General features: G+C 31.8%; 1 protein-coding gene across 1 annotated transcript; it reads left to right on the top strand.

Annotated features, from left to right (window-relative positions):
* Positions 1-4210: 4210 nt before the first annotated feature.
* On the top strand, positions 4211-7471 carry MS3_00001348 (uncharacterized protein; the record flags this gene model as incomplete). The annotated part of the gene is made up of 2 exons (XM_051208780.1): positions 4211-4769; positions 7199-7471. Coding segments are annotated over exons 1-2 (399 nt in total), but the record flags the coding sequence as incomplete, so codon positions are not given.
* Positions 7472-12543: the final 5072 nt, after the last annotated feature.

Here is a 12543-nt window from a genome sequence, read left to right as displayed (position 1 = left end):
CTCAATGCCATCTGACGTTAAGTTATTCGTTGCAATTCAGTTACCACTAGAGAGTAGGTATTACAATAAAATTCGATACTAATACATGACAAAGTAGTCTTAGTTTGACCATCTACTGCCACGAGTTTTTATGGCTCAAATGATGAATAAATATATCTTAGTCCATAACTTTTAAATGTCGACATATTAATGGCACTTAGTTTTCTTCCTAATATGTAATTTTTTGTAGGAGTTTGTACAATTAATAAGATGTTATTTTTGTCATATTCAGCTGTCAGTTTAGTTGGAATCACATCATCTTTCAAAACTGTCAAAGTATTTATTTAACATTTAATTATGATGGAGATAACTCTTTGAAATATTTTTTTACGAATCATTCATATAATGTATTAAACAATACTGTACTCCTTTCCAATAAATCTGGATAACTGAATTGTTTACATAAATTAGTTTAAGTTAAAAGTTAATAGGAACAATAACGGGGAGGATTTGCATGCATATAGCATACAGTTGTCTTTGAACCTAGTACACAACAATAGCATCATTCACTGTCCCATCAGTCTTGGCAGATCAGACAACCCGAAAGTTACGAGAACACCATCAGGGCATACGACAGGCTAGGTAACACAAGTTAAAAGTTACTGAAACTAAAACTCTGAAAGAGTTAGTAATTCTATTAGTAGTATTGATGTTTCTATTTCATGCAATATGAATTACGGTTAACGAAGAGTTTAAATTTAAAATGATTGCCAACTCAGAAAGTGATAGACAGAAACAAGCAATTCATGATAATATTAATCATTTTAAAAATATTTCAATAACATACAATAAAATGAATAAACGTCGATCGTGTATATGAAGATGAATTCATCAATGAAGTTTACATTTTGATCATAGTATTTAAGTTAGATATGAAAATTGAGAACTGAAATTATTTACTGATTATTGCGAACTTAAATATTAGCATTACTTACATAACTTACTATAAATGAGTGATCTATAGAAAGTATTTTGCTTAAACTGTTAAAATGTTCAAACTAGTAGTTGTAATGTAGAGTTTATATTGTACTGAAAGTGTAGTATGAAATAAGGTCATTATTCATAATAATAATAATAATAATAATAATAATAATAATAATAATAACATTGAAAGCTCATCCATAATCAAATACCATTTTGGTAACCAAAACAATTCTCTTTCTGTATATGGGACACTTGTTTAATAAAATGACAGATTTCTGTAAATGGACAGATAAAGGAATACAGTATTCAGGAACGAATAGTAAACTTTGAAATTACAATCATAGAAATGTCACTTTATAATAATAATAATAAAACTGAAATTTAATTTAGGCCTAATAAGAGTTTATAAACATAATGTGGAATTTTTCATTAAACAAGATCATTGTTTCGTGAAAAACCTTGAAAGACATCGTGTTTACGTCTTAACTACATCAAAGTTTAATCTTCTTAAATGATTTCATCTACGAACAGCTTGTTTTGTAGTCTCGAAATAGAAAACCACATAAACCAAGGAAAAAACGGTTGAAAGATCAGTTTCTGAACAAATTAGACAATGATAAGAATGTTTTGTTGAGAAGTCATAAACAAGAATGAAATATAAATTCACTTGGTATTGTTTACTTGAATTTTTCCGTTGGTGTTTAGGACTGCAATTGATTAATCTCTTATTGGCATATGTGCATACTGTACGTATTGCCTCGATATTGTCTTAATTCACAATTATTATGAGCAAAGATGAATAGTGGCTAGCAGCAGAATCCAGGACGCGCGTTTCGTCCTGATTCAAGTAAACAATACCAAGTGAATTTAAGCTTCACTCCAATGCACAAGCAAGTGGCTATCATGACTCAGTGGATAAGTGGATATAAAGCGATGGAGTTTGAAGCGAACGGTACTGGTTCTGAGTCCCAGAGTGAACATCAACTGTGACATTCAGGCACATCCAGCTGACAAGTCCCAAATAGGACGAAACGCTCATACTGTATTCCATTGCTAGCCACTATCCATCTTTGCTTATAAGAATGAAACATATGTCTAGTTAAATTCGATGTACGATGTGAACAATCTTCAACTTTGGTACAATAAACAAATTGGTACTATGTATATGAACAGTTTTGACTATACTTTAGAAGGAATATTCCGTGATATTAACTTACTGATTGAAGACTAAATTCATTTCACACATAAATCCAGTAAGAAATATAATCAAGTCTGTTCATTTTGTTGTCGAAATAAAACAATCAATCAAGGTATTTTATTATTACACTCGTCTACAGTAAAATGCAAATGATTTTTGGTAGAATTTCGACCATGAAATAATTAGTTAAACCGAAATACACGTCTAGTAATGACAAAGCCTCACTATTCAACAAGATTCTCTCATGTAATGAAGTTGAAGTTTCTTTATTAATAATAATCTCAGTAAATTATTTCTTATTGACCTTATTTCGAATAGTATAAATTATAAGCTATTAACTTTTCTTTGACAAGTTATTAGGTTTTAATAGTTGTTTACTGTGATTCGATACGAAGTGAACACACATCATGAATACAATCTCCACATGACAGGAGTTAACAGCAGTTAATTCTGCCAATTCATTTTATTAATCATTCAGAAAATAACAAATCCTATAGATATAGAAACCAACTATGATTTATAAACATTTGAAAGTCCATCAAGTATGGTTTTCAACTTAAAAAACAAAGGTTATTAATTGGAAAATAAAGTGCAGTTTTAAAAAGTAACATTGAATTTTGTAATAACCATTAGGTCACATAACTTTATCATAGTTTTACAAAAGCATCCAAATGTTATGAAAATAATCATTTCATAGTATAAGTATCCAAAATTACCAACTGTTTGTGATAAGAAAATAAATGAAATAGAGATATTGTAAATACAACATAATTAAAAACCAAGCAAATGGTTGATTAATATGTTTTCAAGAGAGAAAAAAATTGTAACATATAATTAACAACTCCAAGTAAATAAAATATTTTGATTTAGTAAAAGTTATTCAGTTCACATCAAAGAAACAGTTCTTCAGTTATCGTACTAAACGGAAAAGTCTATCGGATTTCATTGAATCTCAATCGTCTCCAAAATCCTCTACTGAAAATTATCATTTTCTCATTAATGAGCAGTTTTGAGAAGAAATTTTGGGAGTCCCAATGAAAAGCCGTGATCAATCGAGTTAAATCGTTTCAGCTGTTAGGCAGTTATTTACCTAACACAATCGAATATGGTAACACAATGCCATGGACTAATTGGAGTTAGACATTAACACCATCCAATACTGGATCAGTGTTCTAGGGGTTAAGTGTTTTCGCGTGAGATCGAATGTCCTAGATGGGTCCGATTTCTATTCGTTGGGTTGTGAATGAGCACTGATGAGTAGTCCCATTCTAGAATGAAACGGCCGTCCATTGACTCCAGGTTTTGAATGTCTGTCTAACTTATATTGGCTCATGACTTCAATGAAATGATATAACATATATAGTAGTTAGATTTACCGATTTATCATTCATATTTGTACTACTTCCGTTTTCAATACATCATGCGCAGACAATATAAGATTGAAGCCATTTGTTATTTATTATTATCTCTTAGAGGTGGATAAAAATCACATGAATTTCTCTGTAAGAAAATTTCTGTGTGTAGAAGCTATAATTAATGGATAAGAGTTCAAAAAGATTTCCTGTAGTCTAACTATTTTATGTCACAAGTTATTCATTAAGTATATACTACTTAAACTATCAAATAAATACACAACTACTGATGTTTTTTAAAAACGTTTGTTTAGTCTTAAACATATGGAATTCTCAATTTTCGCTTTAGTTTTTTTAAAAGTGTAAATAAGTTCACTACAGATATGAAAAGAAGAAAATCACTACAAGTATGGTTGAAAGGTAACTAAATTAAATTTCTTGGAAGACGATAAAAAAGTTGGCTAATAAAGTGGCAATTATCCAATCGAGGGGTAAATGGTTTAAACTCTAAAGATCTTGATTATAATGTAGTACCAACAATAATAATTGTTAGTATTATTAATCATAATAACAGTATTGTGACGAGTTTGTGGAATTATAGTTATTATAACAATCGTTTTTGCTCATTTACATGAATGGGATGTTAATTTGCCTTAGATGAATATTGACACTAATTTCCCTCTCAGTGTCTATTCTACAAGATATTAACATAACTTAGATCAAGAACACGTGACTAGCGTCACTAGAACGTATGTATATTTCCATACCAAAAACTGACAACAATCATAATTAGGGTAAGAGAATATATAGCTCATTTAGCATCTGTCAGACTATCTACTAGTCTATGTACTAGTGTTAACAATAGTACTGAGATACAAGTAAACACAATTGACAAGTCTCAAATGAAATGAAACGTAAACACTGGATTTCATTGCTAGTCATAAATAAAATTATCCAGAAATAAATCAATATATGTTATAAGTTCATTTTATTTTTTTCTTGAATTTTAGTTTCACACGGATGTCAGGTTAACTGAAGTGAATCAAACATTACTCGGTCGACCATTAATCATTACACATGAAACAAACAGTTTCCCGTTTGATAATTACGGTCGTTATTTATATGAATACATGAATCCTGGGTCATTATTAAATGTATTCTATAGCAAGAGCATAACTAAACGATTAAATACTCGTCGAAATCCATGTACTTCAAAGCCAATTAATTTATTAGGTAACAGTTTCGATTATGATCAAGTAAGTTGATCTATCATAAATAAAAGTTGATCATGTTCTACATTTTTCCAACATTAATGTTAAATTTTGTTAAAATTACAAACATTTACAATTTTTAAGACACCATAATGGTTTATACAAATGGTGTACGAATAATATTGTGTGGTAATTCCCAATGATGATAGTTTCATATGAGAACTGTAAGCGAACATAATGTTTCTTAAATTAGAAAATCTATCCAGACGTTTAGGCATTTTTATTATAAATTTGAAACTTTTATCGAATCAGTGTAGTAGTTAAATATCCGGGAATTTAAGATCAACAGCTGAATGGTAGTAGTAGGTGAACGAATGAACGAGACTGAAATTTCATCTCTCTTGAGATGAACATATACATTGTCCCCTCACTCAATTTGTTTATTGGTTAAAATATCTCTGAAAAATTAGTTCAGAAAGCAATCTTTTTCTTTCGTCGAAATATGTACTGAAATTACTATTCGATATAATTTCAAGTACATAATGAAGAAGGAATAAGAATTCTTTTATAAGTTGTGTCAAATAATAAAAACCCATAGTCTTTTATTTGTTCTTAATGCGACTGGACAGAATAAAGATGTTTATTTATTAGTTGTTTGTTGGGTAGTTGGCATGGTTATGTTTGACACGCTCATAGGAGATTGCAATGAAATATGCACGTCGATTATTCGAGGCCCAAAGGACTTATATGGTCATATCACAGTGACTATTATCTACAATGAAACCCGAGATTCAGCGATTTTATTGTCATTATGTGTCATCTTTCATTCCATCTCAGTTTGACTTTATGGTGGATAATGTTAATAATGTTACAGTATTGATCTAGATTCTGAAGTTTCATCAAATAAATACTTGAAAATGAGAAATCGCTTGCAGAACTATTTATTCGCACATAAACTCATCAGACGAATGGTGTCATATTGCCATATAAGTGATTACTTTCATAAGGCTTAGCTTAAGTTTAAACATGAGGAATCGATTGAGGATTTAGTCATACGTGCAATGCATGTCAAGCTTATCTACAAAGCTAAATATCTCATTTATTTTTGAGAAGAAAAATACTTATAAATTTCATTGGCTGTTCTAAATCAAGGAAATTCTCAAAGACCATTAACTACTATGGTTTTAGAGTCAGCTATTTCAATAGAATAGAACGATTAACGTCAATAAACTTAATCCAAATAGTCTTAAAATTCTTTTCTGAGCAAATACAGATTTTTCAGAAAAAATTGCATTAAAGATAGTTCCTATTTCAATTTTTAGATAAAGCAAATAACTTTTAACATTTTTTAAACCCTTTTTTATAATGATTTTTTCCCATTTTGTTCAGTTGCTATCCAATCGATGCTTTATGTATATAACTTCTCATATGAAATTAAATTTACTTCCGTATATTTCTAATTCATTAAGCTGATTTATCATAGAGCAGAGAAAAACGTTTTTAGTGGTAGAATCACAGAGTTGATAATTTTTTATTATGGGATTTTGAGTATGGATTGTAATTTGGTTTATCTAAGTGTAAAACACGATGGACTAGGTTGGTTAAGACACGTGATAAGTTGTAACCATGGCGATTCTGGTTAACAAACGTTTTAGTTCGAAGAAGCGGGCAACTAAACTATGAAATGGTATCTATCGTCAGATCAGTACCTTGTAAACTGAGACGCGTTGACGGGTGCAAACTTCTGATTGATGTGATCGAAATAGTTATAATGTACATTTGAATATTTTCGATGACATAGTCATATCTTCCTATGCTGTGTATACTGTTAAAGATTCACAAAAAATCTCTATCTAGAGAAATTTAGTATACATACCTTTATTTTGTTTAACGCTTATAAATCCACATTTTATCCTATTCACAATAGTAATGAAATCAATATAATAAGCTTTGAGATAAGTGAAATGATGTCCTGAGCATACCATCTGTATCTCCCTCTTTTCTAAACTTCCAGTACTGAGAGATTATTGAATAATTGTATTTATGCATCAATCCAACTAAGATCTATATTTATTTTTTTGTAAAATAAGATAACACTTCGGTCTTGTCAAATTTATTGTTAAGGTGTTTTGTTTATTTTTAATTTGAACATACAACTTACAGTCTCTTTCTACTTATGTTATGTAATAATTTTTGATCGATTGGTACAACACTCTAAAAGATAGGAAATCATCACATATAGTGCTTAGAATATTCATCCTGTATAGTAAATTTATTCCACTTTGCACTGGCTTAATTTTTATATCACACACTAAATAATCACTAATTAAATAAATCAAAGTCAAAAATTAACATTCGCCAGTTAAAGTGCGAAATATATATCTCGCTATTCTGTTTTTTTTTAATTGAAACATTTGTGATCTCGATTTACTGTTTTTTATAATTTTGTTTAATCATTTATCGATATTCTTTAGATCACATGTCAGTGGCATACGGTTTGTGCACGATACAACAAAGAATGTAATTGTACATGCCCTTTGGAATTACTTCGTCTTCGATTGGATCGTGAAATCAAAAGTAGAGCTTCGAATAAGTCATTCTTTTTGAACACTGATCATAACCGTCAACAATATCGATCTAAAAATTATTGTCCACCTAATTGTCAACTTGACTATCGTATAGCCTTTGTGAATAACTCTATATGTCCATTGGCATGTCGTACAGTAACTTATAAAAAGTTAAATGAAGTTCTAGATAATATTACAGATCGTTCAGTTGTACAATTAGAATTAATTCAAGCTGAAGGTTTAACTGAACTGACTGAGGAAGCGTTGTATTCTTTGCCTAAATTATTTAGTGAAATAGGTGGATTAAGTTCATTCTGTTTTGGATTTAGCTGTATTCTGTTTTTCGAATTATTGGAATTAGCCTTTTGGTTAAGATGTACTTATCGTTCACAATTTCTTGAACGTGTAACAAAGATGTTAGGACAACACATGGAAATTATTGAAGAACCTAATGACAAGACTTTCAAAAATCTTCAAAATACAACTAATAAACTATCATTTACAGAAAATGTTTGGCAAGTAAAAGATAAACGATGTAATAAACTACATAACAAAAACACTAGCTCACAGGTGCAAAAACAAAGAAAAGATGAGTCATTTCGTCCAGTTACTTCAGTATCAAAATGGACTTCACATGACAAACTAAAAGGAAAATCATATAAATGTTCATTAATATGTATACCAACCCGGTTGAAACCTCGCACATCAAATCGTATTGAATTAAACCCATTAAAAATGTATAAAGTTGATGGTACACGCTTAAGTGAATATCCTAAAGATCAAGATAGTCCATTAATCGGTTTAAAATCGCACAAAACTTTTCTTTCAGAAGAACCTACCTTGGAAATACATCGAAGTTCTTCTAAATATGTTCAATATCCAATGAATTTATCTGCCTTCAATGATAAAGTTCAGATTTTAACAGTTCCGGTTATTTTAAATAATCATTTATTTCAAGTTGCTATAGACTACGAGATAGCTTTATAAAAATGGTTATATGAATATAGTTATTTATATATTTTCATTTTATGACATTATTATTTTATTTTTGAAACAAATATCCAAACTATCATCAATTTATAATGTATTGAAGATCATAAATTAAACATTTCTTTGAATAAATCTTCATTATGAAATGAATACTTTCCAAATTCAAATACACTTCATAAATAATTAGCTTATTAAAATAAAGAATTTGTTAGATGTATAAAATTTTCATATATTGAACTTATTGAGTGTAAATTTATAGATTTAAAGAAAGTATATGTGTATTGAAACTGTATATGAAATATGATATATAGATATTCTTCTTTATTCCCTTACTTTCAATCAATTCTAGTTGCTAAGATTCATAAAGGGATATATTACTAACAATACATGAGTTAACTTGTAGATGTCATGACTAGTTATTTGTCAGTCTAACTAGGCCATTTAATTGTAAGAATCTATGTACTAAGCCTCATAAATGATACTCCACTTCAAATGTTTTCCCCAACATATATTTGTTCACATAATTAAAGTAACCCATAGTGTCATTGAATATGAAAAAGAGAATTCAGCAAAGTTTGTCTAATCAGCTTTTCAGAAAATAGATTCTGGTATTCGCCATGGCAAACTTGACAGAAAAACTAAGAAACCCACTGAGTTTCTTTACTGTCACAGGATCCTTGCAGCTCTTCAGATAATTAAAATAACCCATAGTGTTATTGAATAAGAAAAAGAGAATTCCCTTTTTCATATATTTGTTCTATAAATATGAACCTTTAAACCTTCAGTTAATACTATTTAGTTAAATCATGAGGTATTTCAAAACTAAATCATCTAGGCAAATAAATTTACACTTTTAATGGATCATATCATGGAACATTAAACAATTGTCCTAATATTCATTTTTACGACCCTACCAATATATGTATTCAGAATTGATTTAAGCACTCTCATTCTATTTAATACTAATTATGAAATTATTCTTCTTAATTTTCTAGGTTGATCTATATTATACAACACGTAGTTTATTCAGTCAGTAGACTGTTCAAGGTCATTAAACATATTAGGTGATGATTTCGAATTCTCACTATTGGCTTGATTTGTTTATGCTATATTCAGCAATTGAATAAATTTATGTCGTCATTCATTTTAATGAAGGGATTACTAATTACAGATTTATGTAGATTTAAATTATACATTATTATTTTATAAATTAGATTTGCTTCGAAAAGTCCCGGAAATTTTGTTTGATGTATTCTGTAATGAACCATATCAAGAAACAATTTATCACTTTTACTTACTTACTTACTTACGCCTGTTATTCCCAATGGAGCATAGGCCGCCGACCAGCATTGTCTAACCCACTCTGTCCTGGGCTTTCCTTTCTAATTCCATCCAATTTTTGTTCATTCTTCTCATGTCTATTTCCATTTCTCGGCGTAATGTGTTCTTTGGTCTTCCTCTTTTCCTTCGGCCTTGAGGATTCCATGTGAGAGCTTGTCTTGTAACGCAGTTGGGTGCTTTCCTCAATGTGTGTCCTATCCACTTCCAGCGCTTCTTCCTGATTTCTTCCTCCACTGGGATCTGGTTTGTTCTCTCCCACAGTAGGTTGTTGCTAATAGTGTCCGGCCAACGGATCTGAAGTATTTTGCGTAGACAACTGTTAATAAACACCTGTACTTTCTGGATGATGGCTTTTGTAGTTCTCCAGGTTTCTGCCCCATACAGTAGAACTGTCTTGACATTTGTATTGAAAATCCTGACCTTGGTGTTGGTTGACAGTTGCTTTGAGTTCCAGATGTTCTTCAGTTGTAAATATGCTGCTCTTGCTTTGCCGATCCGCGCTTTCACATCTGCATCAGATCCACCCTGTTCATCGATAATGCTGCCCAAATACGTAAAGGTTTTTACATCTTCCAAATCTTCTCCATCAATTGTGATTGGATTGGTGCATTCTGTGTTGTATCGGAGAATCCTGCTTTTTCCTTTGTGTATATTGAGACCTATTGCTGCTGAGGCTGCTGCCACACTGTTCGTCTTCTGCATCTGTTGTTGCGTTTGGGATAGTAGGGCCAGATCGTCTGCGAAGTCTAGATCATCCACCTGCATCTTAGATGTCCATTGTATCCCGCGCTTCCCTTCAGACGTTGACGTCTTCATGATCCAGTCGATCACCAGGAGAAAGAGAAAGGGTGAGAGTAAGCAACCTTGCTTAACACCGGTCTTCACTTCGAACGACTTTGCCAACTGTCCTCCATGCACAATTTTGCAGTGTAATCCATCATATGAGTTCTGTATGATATTGACTATCTTCTGAGGCACGCCGTAGTGTCGAAGAAGTTTCCACAGTGTTGTTCTGTCCACGCTATCAAATGCCTTTTCGTAGTCAATGAAGTTGATGTAGAGTGATGAATTCCATTCAATTGATTGTTCCACAATGATCCGTAGAGTTGCGATTTGGTCTGTACACGATCTATCCTTACGGAGTCCTGCCTGTTGGTCCCGAAGTTGGGCGTCTACGCAGTCCTTCATCCTGTTTAACAATACCCTGTTGAAGACTTTTCCCGGTATTGAGAGAAGAGTGATGCCCCTGTAGTTGTCACACTTGCTGAGATCGCCTTTCTTCGGTATTTTGATCAGAAGTCCTTCTTTCCAGTTTTTTGGTACTTGTTCTTCATCCCAAATCTTATTGAAGATAATGTGGAGTATCCTTGCAGTTACTGCTACGTCTGCTTTCACTGTCTCTGCTGGAATGTTGTCTGGTCCTGCTGCTTTGCCACTCTTGATTTGTCTGATGGCTATGCTGATCTCTTCAATTGTTGGTGGACCAACATCGATTGGGAAGTCCGTGGGTGCTGCTTCGATATTGGGTGGGTTCAGTGGGGCTGGTCAATGTAAGAGTTCTTTGAAGTGTTCTACCCACCTGTTTCGTTGCTATTCAGTGTTGGTGATTACCTCGCCTTCCTTGCTTTTCACTAGTCGTTCTGGTTTGCGGCGATTTCCAGAGAGTTTCTTTGTTATGTCATACAATTGTCTCATGTTTCCTTCTCTCGCAGCCTTTTCCGCCGTCATTGTTAGGTCTTCCACATATTTACGTTTGTCGGTTCTGATGCTCCCCTATTAATCACTTTTAGTATCAATATATCATGAAGAAATATGAATGATCCATGATTACTCCCAAACTAGTTTTACATCTTCACATAAAACATAAATTATATTTGACAATTTAACAAGTTCGTAGCTTTATGTAGTGATGTTTACCTTTGACTGATAGATTTACATCAATGATCTTTATGTAGCAGATGAAATTTATATTCTACATAAGGTTATGAGTTAAAAAAATATGTCAAACTACTAATAAGAAGGAAGAAACAGGTCATTATGTAAATTAAATTATTTGTTATTCGACAAACCCCAAGTGTGAAATATATAATAATTTACATTTAGTGGACTGTCTCTAGTGTACTGTTTCCGATATTGAACGCCTATGAAAAATTGATTTTTATGATACATAGTATTTTATGTTCAATAGATCACTTTGTTAAGTTGTTTACATTATAGGTTTCATTCTGCTTACTGTAATCCTTCAATTTATCGTCTTTGATGATGAAATTTCTCAAATGTAAATTATTATAATACGATGAACCTATTGAATATTTTCAATCATGATATCTGAAGTATTCGTGTTTGGACAAAACCAGAGAAGAAAAACACTTTACTGAATAAATCCAAACACATAATTGAATAATAACAGGATGCCCTAATAAACTTATTTTTTCTATTTCAACAACGTACAGACCAGGCCTTTTAGAGTATAGGATTCATACTCAATAATCAAGATTACATCATTGATGAACAAGGAGGATCAAATGCAGACGTAAAGGTGAGAATCGACGAAGCAAGGGCCGAATTCCTACAATTGAAGAACATATGGAACTCAAAACAACTCTCAACCAATATCAAAGTGAGGATCTTCAATACCAACGTCAAGGCAGTTCTACTGTACGCAGCTAAAACTTGGGGAACTACAGCAACCACTATCAAGAAGGTACAAGTATTTATAAATGGTTGTCTACGCAAGATACTCAACATTCATTGACCGGATACCATCAGCAACAGCCTTTTGTGGGAGAGAACAAGCCAGCTTCCAGCCGAAGAAGAAATTAGGAAAGGACGATGGAAATGGATAGGACATACATTACGCAAATCACCAAACTGAATCACGAGGCAAGTCCTAACTTGGAATCCTGAAGAGAAGCGAAAAT

This window comes from Schistosoma haematobium (assembly GCF_000699445.3).
Source record: "Schistosoma haematobium chromosome Unknown HiC_scaffold_291, whole genome shotgun sequence".
NCBI lineage: Eukaryota > Metazoa > Platyhelminthes > Trematoda > Strigeidida > Schistosomatidae > Schistosoma > Schistosoma haematobium.
The sequence above is the reverse complement of the archived record's forward strand: the minus strand, read 5'-3'. Positions and strand labels throughout refer to the sequence as shown.